The 19,875-nt window shown below is 43.2% G+C and overlaps 1 protein-coding gene across 7 annotated transcripts in view; it reads right to left on the reverse strand.

The window, feature by feature from the left end:
- Positions 1-490: 490 nt before the first annotated feature.
- The window catches only part of TTC13 (tetratricopeptide repeat domain 13), a 127,058-nt gene continuing 107,673 nt past the window's right edge, over positions 491-19,875 (reverse strand). For 5 of the 7 annotated variants that reach the window (XM_066235913.1, XM_066235892.1, XM_066235876.1 and 2 more), the window contains 8 exons: positions 17,357-17,440; positions 16,278-16,362; positions 12,816-12,925; positions 10,001-10,136; positions 9,045-9,124; positions 5,937-6,015; positions 5,706-5,785; positions 491-1,189 (listed from right to left, as the gene is read on the reverse strand). In XM_066235913.1, coding sequence (XP_066092010.1) covers positions 1,075-1,189; positions 5,706-5,785; positions 5,937-6,015; positions 9,045-9,124; positions 10,001-10,136; positions 12,816-12,925; positions 16,278-16,362; positions 17,357-17,440 — 769 coding nt within the window. In that variant the 3' untranslated portion in view covers positions 491-1,074. The remainder of the gene's footprint in view (positions 1,190-5,705; positions 5,786-5,936; positions 6,016-9,044; positions 9,125-10,000; positions 10,137-12,815; positions 12,926-16,277; positions 16,363-17,356; positions 17,441-19,875) is intronic. The other 2 variants (XM_066235905.1, XM_066235866.1) reach the window with 1 other exon arrangement.

Genomic DNA, 19,875 nt, shown 5'->3' on the forward strand with positions numbered 1-19,875 from the left:
TGTGAAGTCTGTGTATAAAATGAGATGTGCCTGACAATTTATACCATTCTCTCCTTCTCTGCTGGTTATCAAAAGAGATGAGAACACTAGCCATATCTCGGTGGCCGTTTTGAAGCCTATGTCAGTACCCAGAATGACATATGTCCAAAGGGCAAGTCCCACCTGGTTAAATGCTGCTTTCTACCCAGCCTTCCAGATAATCAGGTGAACGTCAAGCGTTATTAAATCCCCAAGAGCACAGATACCTTGAGGAATCTGACACAGAAACTAAGTAACAGAAAGCAATTAACAGTTTAACTCTTTAACAACAACAAAAACAAACAAAAAAAAAAGAAAATGATTTGGAAATGGCAATAGTTTAATGAACCCATTTTACTCAAGGTCATTTTACCCTGTCTGAAAAAAAAAAGAATTTTCTGAATGCTCTTATACCTGAAAGTGAAACTAGTTCACAAAATAAAAACATAATCCAGTGTCAAAAAAACAGCGATGCAGAGAAATCACCCGTTTATTTTTCCAACAGAGAGGAAAATAAAAAAAGAACAGGGTTCAATAATTCAGTGTTTGGGTCACTGGGAAATACTGTCTGCATCATTCAGTGTCCTGGCCGTGGGCTCCACGTGACACGGACACCTGCGGACGTTCATTCCCCAGTTCCGGTAAAGCCAAGAGCCTGCACGTGAAGATCGTTGAAAACAAGACTCCCCATCACAATGTGCATAAAAAGAAGGTCTTGGGGGGAAAAAAAATGCAGATCTTTAAAGGAATGAAAATACTCTTGTTCTGTCGTTGGTGTTCCATTTAGTTACTAATTTTTGGTTTTTGAAGTAAACTTACTTTGCTGTGAGGAAGGAGCTGCCCTCCTGAACAGTATAGCCTTTTTTCCCTCAAAAACCTGCTTTCATGATTTCTGTGATGGTTCAGAAAGTTAAGAAAATGATTTCAAGTATTCAATTCCTATCAAAAATTGGTATCAAAAGTAATAAAGGACCTAATTTCTTTATAATTCCACATTTTAAAAAATAACTTAAGCAAAAGGTCCGGCCCTGTACTTGTATAAACACCGCAGTGTGACTAGAGTTTCTTAAGACAACGTGGAGAGGAGTCAGTGTTTAGCACCTCGATCATTGATCTTAACGTCGGGAACGTCTCTGATACTGACGGAAGGATCTTATAAGAAGGTGAAATACTGAAAGAGAAAAACACAAAGAAGGGGTGTGAGCAGTAACACAATTTTACCCAAAAAAGCTTATGTTATGTATGTTATATACTGCTCACAAAAATTAATAGATATTTCAAAATGAATATGAAGTGATAAGAAAAAGCATTTTTTTTTATTAAACAACATCAGAAAAGCAAACGACAAGTCAAAGAAAGTTGTTCAATTATACAAATAAGACGCAAAACCAACTTTTATTTCATTCGTGAAAGTGCACCAAACAAAAGGCTGAAAGTTGCGCCCTGCTGGTTGGCTCAGTGGTAGAGCGTCAGCCTAGCGTGTGGAAGTCCCCAGCTCAATTCCTAGCCAGGGCACACCGGAGAAGCACCCCTCTGCTTCTCCACCTTTCCCCCTCTCCTTCCTCTCTATCCCTCTCTTCTCTTCCTGCAGCCAAGGCTCCACTGGAGCAAAGCTGGCCGAGGCACTGAAGACAGCTCCATGGCCTCTGCCTATGATGCTAGAATGGCTCTGGTTGCAACAGAACAACGCCCCAGATGGGCACAGCATCAGCCCCTGGTGGGCATGCTGGGTGGATCCCAGTTGGGTGCATGCTGGAATCTGTCTGTCTGTCTGTCTGCCTCCCCCCTGCAAAAACAAAAAAAGGCTGAAAGTACTGGAGTATCTGCACATTCCCTTATCCCCTAATTTTTGTGAGCAGTGTATTTATTCCTACTGTAATAGTCACTTCCCAACACCCCACATATACAATGTCAGACAATTATGACAAAAACAAGGAGGAACTGTGAGCAGAACAGATCCTCTACCAGGGGCCCCCAAACTTTTTACACAGGGGGCCAGTTCATTGTCCCTCAGACTGTTGGAGGGCCAGACTATAAAAAAAACTATGAATAAATCCCTATGCACACTGCACATATCTTATTTTAAAGTAAAAAAACAAAACAAGAACAAATACAATATTTAAAATAAAGAACAAGTAAATTTAAATAAAAAAAAAACTGACCAGTATTTCAACGGGAACTATGGGCCTGCTTTTGGCTAATGAGATGGTCAATGTCTGGTTCCATTATTTGTCACTGCTAGCCATAACAAGTGATATGACGTGCTTCTGGAGCCGTGAAGCGTGCGTCCCGCATCACCGAAAGTAGTACTGTACTTGAGCAATGCTGTGCTTTGCAGTGCCGCCACATACAGTACTCCAGGAGCACAGGATGCATTACTGACCACCAATGAAAGAGGTGCCCCGCCTTGGCCGGTTGGCTCAGTGGTAGAGCGTCGGCCTGGCATGCAGAAGTCCCGGGTTTGATTCCCGGCTAGGGCACACAGGAGAAGCGCCCATCTGCTTCTCCCCCCCTCCCCCCCTCCTTCCTCTCTGTCTCTCTCTTCCCCTCCCGCAGCTGAGGCTCCATTGGAGCAAAGATGGCCTGGGCACTGGGGATGGCTCCTCAGCCTCTGCCCCAGGTGCTAGAATGGCTCTGGTTGCAACAGAGTGACGCCCCGGAGGGGCAGAGCATCGCCCCCTGGTGAGCAGAGCGTCGCCCCCTGGTGGGCGTGCTGGGTGGATCCAGTCGGGCGCATGCGGGAGTCTGTCTGACTGTCTCTCCCTGTTTTCAGCTTCAGAAAAATACAAAAAAAAAAAAAAGAAAGAAAGAGGTGCCCCTTTCGGAAGTGCGGCGGAGGCCGGATAAATGGCCTCAAGGGACCGCAGTTTGGGGACCTCTGCTCTAGGCAGTGGGCTGAGGTAGCAGAAGACTCATGTTATGAGCTGCTTACAAGTTCAACCATAGTCTTTGGGGGAAAAAATTAAACTGATTGCATGTGACTGTTATGTACACATGCCCCATGGGCGTGCCTGTTGGACTCGGAGTCAGAAGACACGGGTTTCAGGCGCAGCCTCATTCCTTATTGGCTTTAGTCATTTCTCTAAGATCACTCCCCTTGCCTGTAGCAATAGGGACAGTATTACTCACAGAGCTACAGTGAGTGTGGAATGAGATCATATATATCAAGGGATGGTGTGAAATGTTAACTGCACAATGTAAGGTGGTGGTGGTATTCTTTCCTTAAAGAACTGTTGAAAGATTAACACTGTAAAATTACGTAAGAAACAGAAGGAAGACCTCTGACCTCATGGCCCTTTTATGAAAGCATGTGTGAAGTGGTAAACCTGCAACAAGAATATGGTGGGGAAAGGTGTACCTGCTAGAAATTTTTATATAAAAGCTAATGGAATATTTCAAGTTGAACAGGAGTGTACTACAGACATGAACTTCTCTGTTTTCAACAGAGTACAAATTACCCAGCAATTTTTAGAGTGGTTGCTAAGCCAGATAGATGTGAAAAAAAAAAAAAACCATGGAGAAGGAGCAGAAATAAATAAGGTCAAATAGTGAAACTTCTTAGCGAGAGAGACAGACAGAGGAAAGAGATGAGAAGCATCAACTCATAGTTGCGTCACTTTAGTTGTTCACTGACTGCTTCTCATACATGCCTTGATCAGGGGACTCTAGCCAAGCCAGGGACCCCTTGTTCAAGCCAGTGACCTTGGGCTCAAGCCAGCGACCTTAGGATCATGTTGATGATCCCACACTCAAGCCTGCAACCTCAGGGTTTTGGGCCTGGGTCCTCAGCATTCCAGGTCAATGCTCTATCCACTGCACCACCACCAGTTAGGGTAAACTTTCTTATCTTTATTATATGCAGCTTAAGTGTCTGTCGGTCGCCGATAGCTTATTGGTTGCTTGCGTAACTATACTAGCCAATGGGGTGAAGTTGCCACGGCATTCAAATAGTCCCGCCTTCTGGCATGCCACCTCACAAATTGAGGTTAAAGATTGGAGCAATTATTATGCTGTTAAGAAATCTTAACACCAGAAGGGGTCTTTGCAATGGTACAAGACTAGAGGTTCTCCAATTGAAAAATAATGTCATAATAGCTAAGTCTTTGACTGGCTCCTCTAAAGGTGAAATACATGTCATTCCAAGAATTGATTTGGCTCCATCTCAAACAGGGTTGCCGTTTCAATTGAGATGTAGACAATTTCCTGTAAAACTTGCCTTTGCTATGACCATCAATAAGTCTCAGGGCCAAACGCTTAAGCGTGTTGGCATTTTTTTACCTGAGCCTGCATTTGGACACGGTCAACTTTATGTTGCCTGTTCAAGAGTTCGTGAAAGAACGGACATAAAATTAAAAATAATTGATGGTCCTCTGCAAGGCGAGCTTAAAAATGATGGAAAGATCTACACAAGAAATGTTGTGTACAAAGAGATCTTTGACATGTGAATTAACATTTTATTATTTAAATCACCTTTATTTATTGAGCTAGCGGTGGCTCTTAAGAAATGTACTGCCAGTAGTTTCCTTCATTGCACTCTACTTTAAGCAATTAAGCAAGTAGAAGGGGGAAACCCCGTGGGGCAGTAAGCAAAGGGGCGTCCTCGCCGCCTGCCCTGGGTAATTCAGTTTGAATTAGCAGACACCTTTGCACAAATCATTTTAATTACAATTTATAATATCTAGAACAGCGGTCATTTCGTATGACCGCCGGGCTTTCTAGTTCTTTATTAAATATTAGAACATCTGTGAGATTAATTTCATCCCAACTTTACACACTCCTCTGTGATGCTTTTGGAAACAAGAACCAGGGAAGACTACAGTCAGCTGGACTCCCCTCACAGAAATAGTCAGGGGTCATTTCTGGTTCGCGATGACTGACTCACACGTACTCTCACCTAAATCAGAACAAAGTCCCACCTTCTCAGAGTCTAGCGGGAGTCAAGTGTGGCTGGCCATGCACACTTTCCTGGGAGAAGTCTGCAATGGGTCAGTTCAGTTTTTTTGTTTGTTTGTTTTTCAGAGACAGAGAGAGAGTCAGAGAGAGGGATAGTAGACAGGGAAAGACAGACAGGAACAGAGAGATGAGAAGCATCAATCATTAGTTTTTCGTAGCGCATTGCGACACCTTAGTTGTTCATTGATTGCTTTCTCATATCTGCCTTGACCACGGGCCTTCAGCAGACCGAGTAACCCCTTGCTCAAGCCAGCGACCTTGGGTCCAAGCTGGTGAGCTTTTTGCTCAAACCAGATGAGCCTGTGCTCAAGCTGGCGACCTCGGGGTCTCGAACCTGGGTCCTCTGCATCCCAGTCCGACGCTCTATCCACTGCGCCACCGCCTGGTCAGACAGGTCAGCTCAGTTTTCAAGTTCACTCCTGAAGAGTAAACCCAACAGTTTGAAATAAAGGGTAAGTTAGCCACGAGAAATGAGTACTGATTATATAAAAATAAGACATCTGCAACTTCCTTTCACCTACTAGTGTATTTTTTTTATTCATTATTCACTTGTGTCCATACACTCACCCTTTAAGGAGTCTTACACAACAACAAAATATTTTAACCTTTAAATTCATGGTGTAATAGCAACTCAGAAAAATGAGTACAATTCCAGTTTCTCAAATAGCTCTAAAAGTAGTCCTTTTCCTCCCTCCCTATCTGCAATATCTTTGCTGACCCCATCAAGTACTGACCTTTTCAAGTTCATCCAGCTTTTAGCAATTTTGCTGAAGGCCTCTGAACCAGGGGCTGTCATAGCTTCAAAGTCAACTAACTGGAAAAAAAAAATAAAGAAATTTAGGAATGCTATTAAATACAGAGGAGAAAAGCTTACTCTGACATCTGTTTGACTCAAATACTTAACACAAAAACTCAGATTGGAATTTAAACACAACCCACCGTTTTCCTTTCCCAGTTCAACGTACCTTCCCTTTGGGAATCTTCCCAGCTACTTCTTTTCCACTTGCCATCAACGCTCCCACGATCACTGAGTAAGCTATCACACTATCCAAATAAAGAACAATTACCAATCAGTCCACCTATAGTTACCGAGCTCACCGGGGATTTCCCATCATAAAAGATGAAATTTAATTTCTTTTAAGAATTCTTTGGGACATGAAACAGAAGATTACTTTCATTTGGTTTAAAAAGTATTTACTAATTTACTACTAAAAAGAGTATCTACTGATTTATTAATTTAAGAGTAAATGTGACCAAGAATATTCTAAAGAAAATAAGGGCTTCTTTTAATCAGGACATTTCTTTCCACTTAAGTTTTTCGATTCTTGTGAAATAATAAATTAGAGAATGTCTGTTTGTATTTTTAACAACTTCATGAGGCTTGGCTTTAACATGCATATCTATAACACACTTTGTAAGTGCACACAGATTAATTTTATCATTTAAGTGTTAAACAACGTTGGCTTCAGGGAAGCAAAGCCGCACTCATGCCCCTAGGTACTAACAGACTATGAAAAGTGATACACTGTATCAATTTCCTTTTGGCACATAACAGGCTCACTCTTGATTCTGACATCTTTATTACACACCGATGTGTGCCCCTGTGCAAGGCGTCCCAGGACCAAGATAATGAGACACCGCCTGCCTCCGACGAAAAGGACAGCTGGAGCGCAGGCAGAGCCCACACCCATGCGCAGCGAGTTGTGCCCAGGGCTCACCCACCAGGCTCACCTCACAGCAGGTGCTTGGCATTTTCCAGGGCCTGGGGCAGGGCAAGAGGCAGAGAGGGTGGGATATGAAGACATGAGGAAAGGCAGGGAGGTGTGGTGGAGGGAAGACCTTCTGTTGCACAGGGCAGATAAAGGAGGGTGGTGGCGAGGCCAGGGTAAACCAGGGTGGGACCAGGATGGGCACTGTACATGACAGCAGTGTGTGTGAACTTGAGCCAGCTGGCACACAGGACTGGGGGCACAGCGTGTGGAAGGAGGAAAGCCCGGAAGCGGGAGGCTCGTTAAAAAGGTTGTGCCAGGAGATAAGGGTCTGAACCATGGCAGTAGAAGGGAAAGAGAGAACTGAGGGTTAGGGGCAGAATCCACAGGGTCTAGCGCCTGAACAGAAGCAGGAACAGAGGGAAAGAGACGAGGGTGACAGCAGCACGACTTCCTTCACTGTCAGAGCTGCCAGCAGGCACCCAGAGTTGTTGAGGACCATGATGACTGCCGGGTGTGCACAGCGCCAGGGCAAGTGCCAGTGGCGGGTGAACGGTGCCACGTCCTGCCTTACACGCATCGTATACTCTGTGCACATGGCTACCGATAACTTGCTGATATTACAATATTTATGTGCCTATTTTGTTTTCATGCCTTTTTAATATTGTAATAAAACTTACTACTACATTTAGGTGAGATTTACTTTTAAAGTATTACTAAAGATGTACAAGTATATTATATTATTATTTTTTTGACAAAGAGCGAGTCAGAGAGAGGGGCAGATAGGGACAGACAGACAGGAAGGGACAGAGATGAGAAACATCAATTCTTTGTTGCAACTCCTTAGTGTTCAGTGATTACGTTCTCAAATGTGCCTTGACTGGGGGGCTACAGCAGAGTGAGTGACCCCTTGCTCAAGCCAGCGACCTTGGGCTTCAAGCCAGCGACCTTTGGGCTCCAGCCAGTAACCATGGGGCCATGTCTATGATCCCACACTCAAGCTAGTGACCCCACGCTCAAGCTGGTGAACCCGTGTTCAAGCTGGATAAGCCCACACTCAAGCTGGCGACCTCGGAGTTTTGAACCCGAGTCCCTGCATCCCTGTCCAATGCTCTATCCACTGTGCCACTGCCTGGTCAGGTTACAGGTATATTATTGTAGCCACCACATCTTAAATTAAAATACAATGCGTCCGTAAAGTCATGGTGCACTTTTGACCGGTCACAGGAAAGCAACAAAAGACTATAGAAAAGTGAAATCTGCACCAAATAAAAGGAACACCCTCCCAGTTTCTGTAGGATGATGTGGCAGCATGTGCACATGTGCAGATGATGACGTAACACCGTGTATACAGTGGAGCAGCCCATGGCCATGGCAGTTGAGATGTGGACAGTACAGAGGAAAGTTCAGTGTGTTCTGTGGCTCGCTAAATTCAAATCTGTGACCAAAGTGCAGCGTGAATATCAGTGTGTTTATAACAAAGTGCCACCACATAGGAATAACATTACTCGGATAAGCAGTTGAAAGAAACCAGCAGTTTGGTGGAGAAACCCCATTCTGGTAGGCCATCAGTCAAGTGACGAGTCTGCAGAGGCTATACGGGATAGCTACCTAAGGAGCCCTAAAAAATCTGTGCGTGAGCCCACATCGAACTGCACTGAATAGGTATGAAACTGGGAGAGTTTTCCATTTATTTGGTGAAGATTTCACATTTCTATCGTCTTTTGTTGCTTTCCTGTGACCGGTCAAAAGTGCACCATGACTTTACAGACACACTGTACATACCAGCAACAGCTTGCATGCTGACGCGACTCACTGTGCAGGCACAGGGTAAAGGAGTAAAAAGACAACGTGCTGACACCTCTTTCGTGTCAATGACAGCTACAGAATGCCTGAGGGATTCATAACAAGCCAGAATTTATTCACAGTAATAAAGATAATATGGAATGGCCAATGACTCAAAATATAAAACAGTAGGGCTAGAGGTCAATTAGTGGCCAAATACTGAGGGAGAGGGGCAAAGAAAGCAGGGTGACAGTCTGGGCAAGTGTCAAAATGAAAGGACAGGGAGCAGGACGTTGCACACGTGTCTTCAGTGCACACTCCCTGAAGGAACGAGCCTGCGCCTGCAGAACGCAAGTATCATACATAGCATCAGAACTGTCCTTCATGATGCTTTTGAGGATGCGGTAGATCAAGGAAATAATTTTGGGGTAGATTTTGAAATAAAAGGTGGGGGACTTCTTGTCATTGCTTGGGGTACTTTTGTACCCACACTTACAACAGGAAGTATAAGCAAAACCAGATAAACCAATCATGTTTTCAGTGTAAATAAAACCTCTTAAATGATAGGACATCACTCACCTGGATCCTCGAGAGAGTGGCATTAAATTATAAAAGTAATAAACTAAGGATAAGATTAAGTTGCAAACAGCATCCGCCTCCTAGAAGAAAAGACACATGCTCATGACCTTAAACACTAGATTGTAAACTAGGTTTCATCGGGACAAGACACAGAAGCATCACTACATCAGGAGGAGGACTTCCACATTCCTCTCTCACAAGAACCTACTCTCTCACTCTTGAATACTTAATACTCTTCTGTACTGTTTTGCTAATGAAAGGGAACATACAGTCTAGTCTAGAGTGGTTTCTTCCCAGCTGTTTTTAAAACTGTTAACTTTTCTGATAAACATAAAGAGCTCAGTTTCCTTGAATGTTATCTGCAATGTCAAAATAGACATTGAGATTAAAATAAAACAAAGCACTTATTAATATCAATTAGGCTTTCTACAAGCCCCCACAGATTTAGGTGATAAATATGCTTAATTACATATAAAAACTTAGTTACTTAAATATATGAATTCACTGAATAATGCATAGCACCTTCCTGGGGCCATGGGGACCCATTCCAGAACGCGGATGGAGTGCCCACCAGACTCTCAGCACAGTGACAGCTGCAGTCACAAAGGTGACATGTCAGATCCCACCTCCAAGGGGCCCCCTTGAGTCAGGGTGGGCACTGGAGGGACAAGATCACAGACCATAAGGAAAAGAAAGTCATTTTCATTATGGACCAAATTTTTTACTGAAATCGTGGCAAAGCCCAAATTTATGATAATATCATGTACAATAAATTTCTTTCCCCTCCCCAGTTACTGTAGGTAACACCTATGGGAACTATTTTGGTAAGATATTAAAAACTGTAGGTACAATGAAGCTGATCTCAAGCATAAAACATATAATCCCAATGGAAGGGCAGAGGCTTTAAAAAGTTTAGAGTCACAGGAAGCATAGGCAAAAGGAAACCAAACACCTACCCCAAACTCAGAGGAAAGGATGAGAATTTTCCCTTTTGCTGTTAGATCTTTATAAAGTGCATCTATTTCAGCGTGATATAATTGTGTTCTCTCTTCTGTGGTTTGCGTTTCCACAGAAAATAGTATGTTGCCAATCCTAAAAACACAAGAAGGGGTTAGAGGCCCCAGGCAAGCGTGTCAAAGGCATATGTTACACAACTGACAGAGCCCAGCACAGCAAGTAAAACAGGAAGCAAAGAGCAAGCTGAAGTGGCCAAGACACACCGAGCTCAGACCTCGCCTTGCTAACTACTCACAGATGAGGCATAGGCCACAAGTATGCAATCTATTTTTCAAAAATCATGGTATTTTGCTCAGTCTAACCACATGTTCTTATTATATAAGCTTAAGCTATTACAGAAGGAAACTACATATAGTTTTAAAACTATTTTTAATGCCCAATAAACATTTTATCAGACAGCTGCCTACTATGATTGGGGATCAGAGGAAAGAACTGAGCGCAGGAAGTTCAAGGAGTCCGCTGTTTCCTTCTTTCTCTTTTCTCTTCTTTTTTTCTCCCCCCCCTCTTTTTTAAAGCTTCTGCTGCATGTTTAGCTCCACGAAACTGTGGAGGATGCACAATAGGTATTTATTGTACAACATCCATAAAAGTGCTGAACATGGCCCTTAGATCCTAGAAAGAAGATGGCACAGCAGCTGTTTTTTGAGGAAGGGAAGCAGAAACGAGGCCACAGACTACTAGGAGACAGTGCTCAGGCCAAAGCACTGTTCATTGGGGTTCAAAAGAGGGAGATCAGATCCAACTTAAAAGACATGGAAGAACACAGGAAATGCTTTATGGAAGAAGAGGCCTGAACTTGGGTCTTGAAGATCAAGACAGGATTGACAGAGGCTCAGAGAGTAAGCAGTCCAGCTGAATTGGCAGGACAGGTTCCAACTGGAAAGTGGTTCAGGTAAAGCAGGAAATATGGGTCAAGGTCACATTATGGAAGGCCTGGCAGGAGAGTAGGCTTTGGGACCAACAAGCAATGGCAAGGTATGGACTGGGGAGTAATTTTTCAAGCTGGGGACACACCCAGTGGAGTGGAGCCTTAGGAATACCAGGGAAGCACTGGGAACCCACTAGGAGATGGGCAATGTAGACATCAGCATGGGCCCATGCGAGGGGTTTGAGGCCCTGGGCAAGCGAGCCAGAGGATGGGTGACACAGTGTGGAAAGATGCTACATATCAGGGGGAAGGAACTTTGCCTACTCTTACTCAGTAATTCATTTCTACCAGAGAATTCAATCTGAGAATACCTCTATCTATAACACTGGTGAGTGAAAAGGGAGGAAATAATTTTACATTGACAGCAAACCCTGGAATTCCTTTTGGGGGGAGAATGACCTTTATTGGGAAAGTACTTTGATAATTTGGTGGCTTGCAGTAGAGATGGAACCTCAAGGACATGGAAAGGTCACAAAATGTGGAAGCTGCCACACTAGGGTTTACTCAGGAAGGCCTGTTAAGTTTTGCCATGGAACCTCACAACGGGCTCCTGTGGTTTGAGAGTAAAAACCGAGGAAAAAGCCAGAACCCATGAGGCAGGGGGCCAGAGAACAAGAGTCAGAGCCTCGCCCTGAGCAGGCAGAAATCACCAGGCCTGCAGGTTGAGTGTGGGTGGGTGGGTGGGAGTGTGGGGGCAGGAAGGTTCAAGGCGAGTCCACTCAAAATTCAAGGAATATGAAGGCTCCTAGATGAAGCTTGGATTTTATTTATTTACTTATTTATTTATTTAGTATTTTTCTGAAGTGAGAAGTGGGGAGGCAGAGAGATACACTCCTGCATGCGCCCAACCAGTATCCACCCAGCATGCTCACTAGGGGGCCTGGGCTCTGCCCATCTGGGGCATTGCTTCTTTGCAACTGCAGCCATTCCAGCGCCTGAGGTGGAAGCCATGGAGCTGTCCTCAGTGCCCAAGCCAACTTTGCCCCAATGGAGTCTTGGCTGCGGGAGGGGAAGAGAGAGGTAGAGAGAAAGGAGAGGGGAAAGGGGGAAGAAGCAGATGGGTGCTTCTCCTGGGTGCCCTGGCCGGGAATCAAACCTGGGACATCTACACACTGGGCTGACTCTCTACCACTAAGCCTACCAGCCAGGGCCTTGGATTTTAGATATAGTTAATAAAAAGGTTTCCTATGGTGCCATTTATAAAGTGAAAAAATAGGAAACACTGTAAATGGTTAATAACACACACAAAAAAAAACAGTAGAAGAAACTACATCTATAAAGTGGAATACTATGCAATTATTAAAAATGCTTACAGGAACAGGACATGGTGAAATGTCATAAAGTCATGGGAAGGGAATAAAGAAACACATTATAAAACACTATAATATAATCTCAGTTTCTGAATAATGGTTTATTTTTTAATCTTTCCTTATCTGTGTATTCTAAATTTTGTACATTAAGACCACATTAGTCTCTCATATACATTAAAACCTGTATTAAAAAATAAACTTACAATGGCCTTCAATCTGCCGGCCAATCTGCCAATTTCACATCTTTTTTTTTTCATTTTACTAGTAGAAGCCTTTCCCACAATGAACTTTGAGAACTCAGAAGAATATTTTCCACAAATCACATTAGACATTATATTTACTATCCAGAAAGCGGTTAGATTTGGCCGATGGAATACTGAAAATGTAATGTGAAAAAAGTCACTGTTATAGCTACACATGGGGCCATGTTTCGATCTCAGGATACAACGAAAGCCTGCAATGCAGGCAGCTTCTGACAACAGCCACCTTCGCCCCACATTCAGGAAGCATACGTACTTGTCTCCAGTAATAGTGATTGTGAATCCATCATATTCCTTCCCTTGGTCTTTGAGGCTGGGGACTTTTGTGTTCACAGTGAACCCATCCTTCGTTTTAGTATTAAACTGCTTTCAGGGAAAAAAAAAATTCACGTTTCTAATGTAAAATTCACTGTAAATCCCCAACTGCTACAGTGCAGTGCTGACTCCAACTTCCATGTTTTTAGAAAGGGTCTCAGAAGTCGCTGATGCAAGGGACCCAGCAATTAGGGACAGATGACACCTCTGCCTGTCCCCAGACCCCAACACAAACTCTACATCCAACTTCCACTCGGCATGGCCCGTAAGTTGGAGGTCACAGAGGACCTCAGTACCACAGGCTCCAGGCCCCTGGACTGGACAGGGTGCTGCTTATTTCTGGAGCTCCTTCTGGGTTTCCTCTCACATTCATCTTAAATGGCAGCAACTCTGACTCTTAGCAAAAGAGTTGACCCAACATCCTATATATAACTCAAAGAAATGCTGTGTTCATGCTGTGTGTTCCTTCCATGCAGAGTCTGATTGCTCTGAAATGTTCACTATTATATTTGCCGACTGAGGGATTTCAGACACACACTGCAACTTTGCAGACCACAGACAAGTATACTGCAGGAATGACACCAAGCTCAGCACGGCCCTCAGGGGTGACGTGTGGGAATGCAGTTTCAGATGCTCGACTATCAGCTGCCCTGAGTAAGTGCAGTCTGGTATGCTTTTCTTTCTAAACATACTCACATATAAAACACTAAAATCCTTAAGCTGATTTTGTATCCTGCCCAATATATACTGCTCACAAAACTTAGAGGGTATTTCAAAATGAATATGAAGCGATAAAATATCCCCTAAATTTTGTGAGCAGTGCAGTACCATTAAATGCCTATGATGCTCACAGGAAAGCTAACGATTAAAAACTAGACCGTGCCAGTGTCTTCCTGTGTGGTGCATCCCAGTGTCTTCCTGTGTGGTGAAGCCGTTCTGCCCTCTGGGGGGCATTTGGTGGATTTACAGCAGAGTTTGGTGGCTACTGTGATTAGGTGAGTGGGAGCCAAGACTACCTGATGGCCCATTGAACTTTCTGCAGACAGAGTTCCTATCTGTAACAATCATTACACCAAGGCCTGGAACTCCTGTTACACTTACACACTAAATACTTGTTAAGAGTTTTAATGCACACTGAATTTTCCACCATTGCAGACAGCACACAAATTAAGGGAAAGAATGTATCATATTGTTTGGAATTTAACTGAGTGTGGTTTACCATTTCAGAAAACCATGTCACCAATGAGACCATAGCTCATGATACCTGCACCACTGTCATTTTACATATAGATCTCAATTGTGTTTCACGAAAATGTGCCTGAATGCTGGCATGCTGAATGTACACTATTCTATCCCAACCTACTTACACTTTAGAATTCCTTTACGGTACTACGTTGACTTTTAAAGAGTTGAGTGAGGAGTGTTCTGTAAATTTCATCTTAGCACAGCAAAGGGGACATCTGAACATGTTTACTGAGTTAATACATGGGATTGAGAAGACTGAGAACCACTCCTCGAGTTATCAGACCCTTGCGATAACCCCTGAGGTTGATCTGCGGAATCAGCTCCTAAGCAGGTAGGAGCCAGAGACCCAGTCTGGGAAATAGGCTCTCCTAAGCCTGGCAAGGCAGATGTGGACTTGGTACTGTCTTAGCTCATGGCTTGGACACAACCTGATGTTTCCTGGTTATTCCTTAGAAATGGATACTCTTCGTTCATCCATATAAATTTCTTAAATTTTATTTGATGTAAATCAGTCTTGTCTACTATAGCTGCAAGGAGAATGTTTATTCGTTTTATATCAAAGTCTAAATCTATCTGCTATTCACAGATTTTGGGGGAGTTATATTCATTAGTGGATAAAAAGCTCAAAATTCTTAATGGATTATATTTTAAAACAATACAATTTGTCCCCTGAAGTCTCCTTTCCTTGAATTCAAACAGTTCTGACGCTGTTGTGGCCACATCCACTCTTCCTTTCATCATTTGCCGGACACACCTTTCGCCCTTCCTCTTTCTAAATGTCATTATGTTGTAAGTGTCTCCTGGACTATAACTTTTTCTTTTCCACGTGAGAGGAGGGGAGATAGAGAGACAAACTCCCTCATACACCCTGACCAGGATGTACCTGGCAACCCCTGTCTGGGGCTAATGATCTGCCCATTTGGTGCCATATTCACAACTGAGCTATTTAGCACCTGAGGCGAGGCCACAGAGCCATCCTCAGTGCCCAGAGCCGATGTGCTAGAACCAATCAAGCCACGGCTGCAGGAGAGAAAATGTGAGAGAGAGAGAAGGGGTGGAGAAGCAGATGGTTGCTTCTCCTGTGTACCCTGACCGGGTATCAAACCCAGGACATCCATACACCAGGACAACACTCTACCACTGAGCCAACTGGCCAGGGCCTCCTGGACTTTCAAAACCAATCTAAGAATCTCAGTCTTTCAACAAAGGGATCGATTATTAATGACACGTTGAGATTTGACACTGCCATTACAGAATTTCCTACATGTTATTTTTTCCCTCGTCTTCTTGTAAGCTTTCCTTGGAATTGACTTTGTTTTCTTTATTCCATTTCCCTGCCTTCCAGAGATTTAGAAGAGGATACACCCTATCTGAATTCTTTCAGTGTTTACCTTTAAATTTTTAATACAATTGGTTAACACCTGAAAATGGCTGCCTTACATTTTGTCCTGTTTTATCATTGTTACATGTGGAAGGGCAGTTGAGTGCTAGTTACTCCTCTGTGACCAGAAGCAGGATTCCACTGTCTGCAATTTTAAGTTTCCTTCTGTTTCTGATATCACTACTTCCTCACAGATTTGCTTCTTATGTTTGAGCCCAATGCCTATGTTTTATTTTATTTTGGTTATTATTCAGTATGTTTATGTTAGCGTATTTGGGTAGTGTACTAAACTTTAAAACACTTACAGGATAGCCTGGCCAGGCAGTGGCGCAGTGGATAGAGCGTCGGACTGGGATGCAGAGGACCCAGGTTCGAGACTCCGAGGTCGCCAGCTTGAGTGTGGGCTCATCTGGTTTGAGCAAAAAGCTCACCAGCTTGGACCCAAGGTCGCTGGCTCGAGCAAGGGGTTACTCAGTCTGCTGAAGGCCCGCGGTCAAGGCACATATGAGAAAGCAATCAATGAACAACTAAGGTGTTGCAACGGGCAATGAAAAACTAATGATTGATGCTTCTCATCTCTCCATTCCTGTCTGTCTGTCCCTATCTATCCCTCTCTCTGTCTCTGTAAAAAAATAAATAAAAAAAAAAATAAAAACACTTACGGGATAATATTAATAAACATGGTATTTAATAACTAAAAAAGTACTGTAGTTTTATTTTTTCCTAAAAACATACTGCAATTAAAAAAAAAGGTACTGTGATTGATGTTAAACTTACCTTCATAATTGGAAGAAGGTCTTCTACTTTGTGCACCTTTTCTAGAGCTTCTCTGACTTCCAACAAGCCTTTAGGGTTATTAGCTCTGAAAAAGGGGGAGAGATGGAACTAAAATTACCGTATTTTCCCATGTATAAGACACACTTTTTTTTGAAAAATTTGGGGTCTATAAACTGGATGCATCTTATACAGTGGTTGTAGATTTTTTTTACTAGCATTTTGTGCTTATTCACAGGAATGAATTTTATGAGGAATAGAATCTGAGTTCAATAACGTTTTGTACTACTTTTTTTTTTCAAATTTCAGGCCTCAAAATTAAGGTGCGTCTTATACATGGGGAAACACAGTAATACAGAAATGTCATAATTACACTATCACCTCTAATTTAAATAAATCATCCTTAATTATGATGGCTCAATATTCAAAATGATGGGCCAGAACTAAAGTTTCTAAATAATGGGATGGTTTAATCCTAAAGAGGGCTAGGCTACCAATGAGAATTAAGGAAAGGGGCAGCAGCTCAGCTAGCAGGTAAAAGAGGGAAAAGCAGAATGGACAGACATCCTGTTTGGTCATCAAGCCTGATACTCCTCTTCCAACTCTGAAATTAGAAGTAGATGTCTTTTTCTTCTAAAGCTGCTCACATGGAAGTACCCTGCTAGGTTTTTGTATCAATTTTATATATTCACTTGGTGATAATGGACCACTCAGAATTCTTTTTTTCTCCAGTGTTATGTTCAGTTATATCTATTTTATCTCCCTACCTTTCACTTTAGAGAGAACGAATATTAAGGATGAAACCTCTTATAAAAAATGTCGAAGAAACATCCAGCCTCTTAGAAGAAAGAGACTTAAGTCACAATATTGTATATAAGATCAAACACATTCAGCTGAGGTCCGTGGATTTTGTTAAGTTATTATTAAAGAGAAGATGGTAAGACATTATGAAAGGATTTATGATTCCAAATATGTTGTAAAAATCTGATACGTTGTTTAGTTGGTCAACAGGCTTAGTCTTCAAGTTTCATAAATATAACAAATATATTAAATCATTACTAAGAAAAAAATTAGAGGATTACCCATGATAAATAAGAATTCTATCTTTAATAAAATGAAGAATTTTCTCAAAATATTCCAGGTATCTCATGTTAATCACCTGACCCCTGTAAGAAAAACAATTAAGAATTTTTACAAAAGAATATATTCCAAACAATCTCTAATTTCCAAGTTTATTCAAAAGAACAGCAAGAAAATAATGCAGCATAAAAGATTGGAATATTCACTTGTTTGCAACCAACAAATAGAGAGAAGCAAAGGATGGTCTTAGCAAGACTGTGCCTCAGCTCATGGGGCTTACACTGGTGGGAAAGGTACCAGACTCAGCCCCAGAGATGCCAAAATCCTCCAGTGCTTAAATGAGCTCAGACTTTCATGCTAGTTTCCCCCTATGGGTCCTTTCACTTTTTTTGCAACATGCCTTCTGCCCCTTAGTTCTCCTGACAGCATTCTCCTCTGATCTTCTGCCCGCTACCCGAAGCCTGATTTCTCACATTTCTATGTCCCTCCCCCAATTTTAAAACTCTCTCCAAGAACTTCCTGTACAGTCAACATGCTAAGGTACACATCCGACTGACACACACATGGACAAGAGAATGTATACACCTGACTGGTGTATACATGTACATGTACACATCCGACTGACACACACACACGGACAAGAGAATGTACACACCTGACTAGTGTGTACATGTACGTGTATATATCCAACCGACATACACATGCACAAGAAAATGTGCACAGCCTATAGGTATACAATATACACACACCCAACTGCTCAACTGCTCCCCGGACTCCCCCCAAAGCTCAAGTTCATAACAGTAGTACAGGAATCCACTCTCCTGCACTCCCCCAGCAATACCCTCCCCCAACCATGTCCACCCACTTTTTGTCCAGTTGCTACGGGGCTATTGGGACGCCCATGACCTGAGCCAGAGATGGAACGCTCCTGTGGTTCTATGCATCCCCATGTCTAACCCTCCATCAGCGCTCCTCAGACTACCTCTGCAATATCCTCTCTTCCCTCCAACTCACCCCCACACTGCACTCCAGACAGCAGTACTTGCTCACCAGAGCTATTACACCACTCTAACCACTTCCTTTCCCTCCTGGGCGCTGCCCTTTCTCACCCATCCTGCTACCCACAGCCAAAGTGATCCCCTGATTGTGCAAATGTGTTTCTGTCACTCCTCTGTTCACAATCTCTGAAGAGCTCACCATCACTTTCAGGGGAAAAAAATGCCTTCCCATGGAGTAGAAAGTGAGTCATACTTTGGGAAAAAAGTTACTTATAGTTTGGCCTCTTTTAGGCCTTGATTGTGGGTACCCCTTAATTGCAAACTAGTCACTATCACGATAAATTAGTCTTTTCCGACTGTGCCCAAATTGCTGTGGGTCCATGCCTCAATCACCTCTCTGTAATTCCAGTCTTTCCAAACAGCTCGGGACCACCTGAAGGCTGGTCAGTGCCCTTTTCTGTGTCCCCAGTATCTACACATGACCATCACATCTGAATACATCATACAGTTGTCACTGTCTGTCTCCTGCACTACGCTATGCACTTTCTGAAGTCAGAACTTACTATGTTTCTTAATCACCACCATGCAGCGCAGCACATGGACAGTGAACTTCAAAGAAAGCTAGTTGAGTTTCTCTATAAATGTCACAAACGACTCCATAAGAAACAAAAATATACAAGTCACAAGGGGAAAAATTATTTTCTAGATTAAAAAAAATCTATAAATGACATTTCCATTAAACTTAAATGTCAAAAGTATATAGAGTATTGCTTTCTGGATGCAAATTTTTGTATCTAGAAGTATTTTAGATATGACATTACTACCATATTTGCAGAATTTACCTATAATTAAATTCAATGGGTGATGTCCTTTATGATTTGTTCATCAGGTACTGAAGGGTGGCTGAGCACAGGAGGGGAGGTAAAAAGGTGAGCACTGCGCCCGCCTTCCTAAGCTGCAGAGCCTCTGGGCGGAAAGGAAAAGCCCCCAGTAGGCGTGGCCTGCAGTGTTACTGATCCAAACCCTGTGTGTGCTGGGGGGTTGGAGGGGGCAGCCCTTCCCCCACAACTGGCATGCAATATATCATGATAGTACAATAAATGTCACGTTCTCCATCCACCTAATAACTTTCTCTCATGTTTTAGGACTTGTTAAAATTAGACATTCTAGGCCCTGGCCGGTTGGCTCAGTGGTAGAGCGTCAGCCTGGCGTGCAGGAGTTCCAGGTTCGATTCCCACACAGGAGAAGCGCCCATCTGCTTCTCCACCCCTCCCCCTCTCCGTCCTCTCTGTCTCTCTCTTCCCCTCCCACAGCCAAGGCTCCACTGGAGCAAAGATGACCCGGGCGCTGAGGATGGCTCTGTGGCCTCTGCCTCAGGCACTAGGATGGCTCTGGATGCAACAGAGCGACGCCCCAGAGGGGCAGAGCATCGCCCCCTTGTGGGCATGCCGGGTGAATCCCAGTGAGGCACATGTGGGAGTCTAACTGCCTCCCCGTTTCCAGCTTCGGAAAAATGCAAACCC

The sequence above is a fragment of the Saccopteryx bilineata genome, chromosome 1 (genome assembly GCF_036850765.1).
Source record: "Saccopteryx bilineata isolate mSacBil1 chromosome 1, mSacBil1_pri_phased_curated, whole genome shotgun sequence".
Lineage (NCBI taxonomy): Eukaryota > Metazoa > Chordata > Mammalia > Chiroptera > Emballonuridae > Saccopteryx > Saccopteryx bilineata.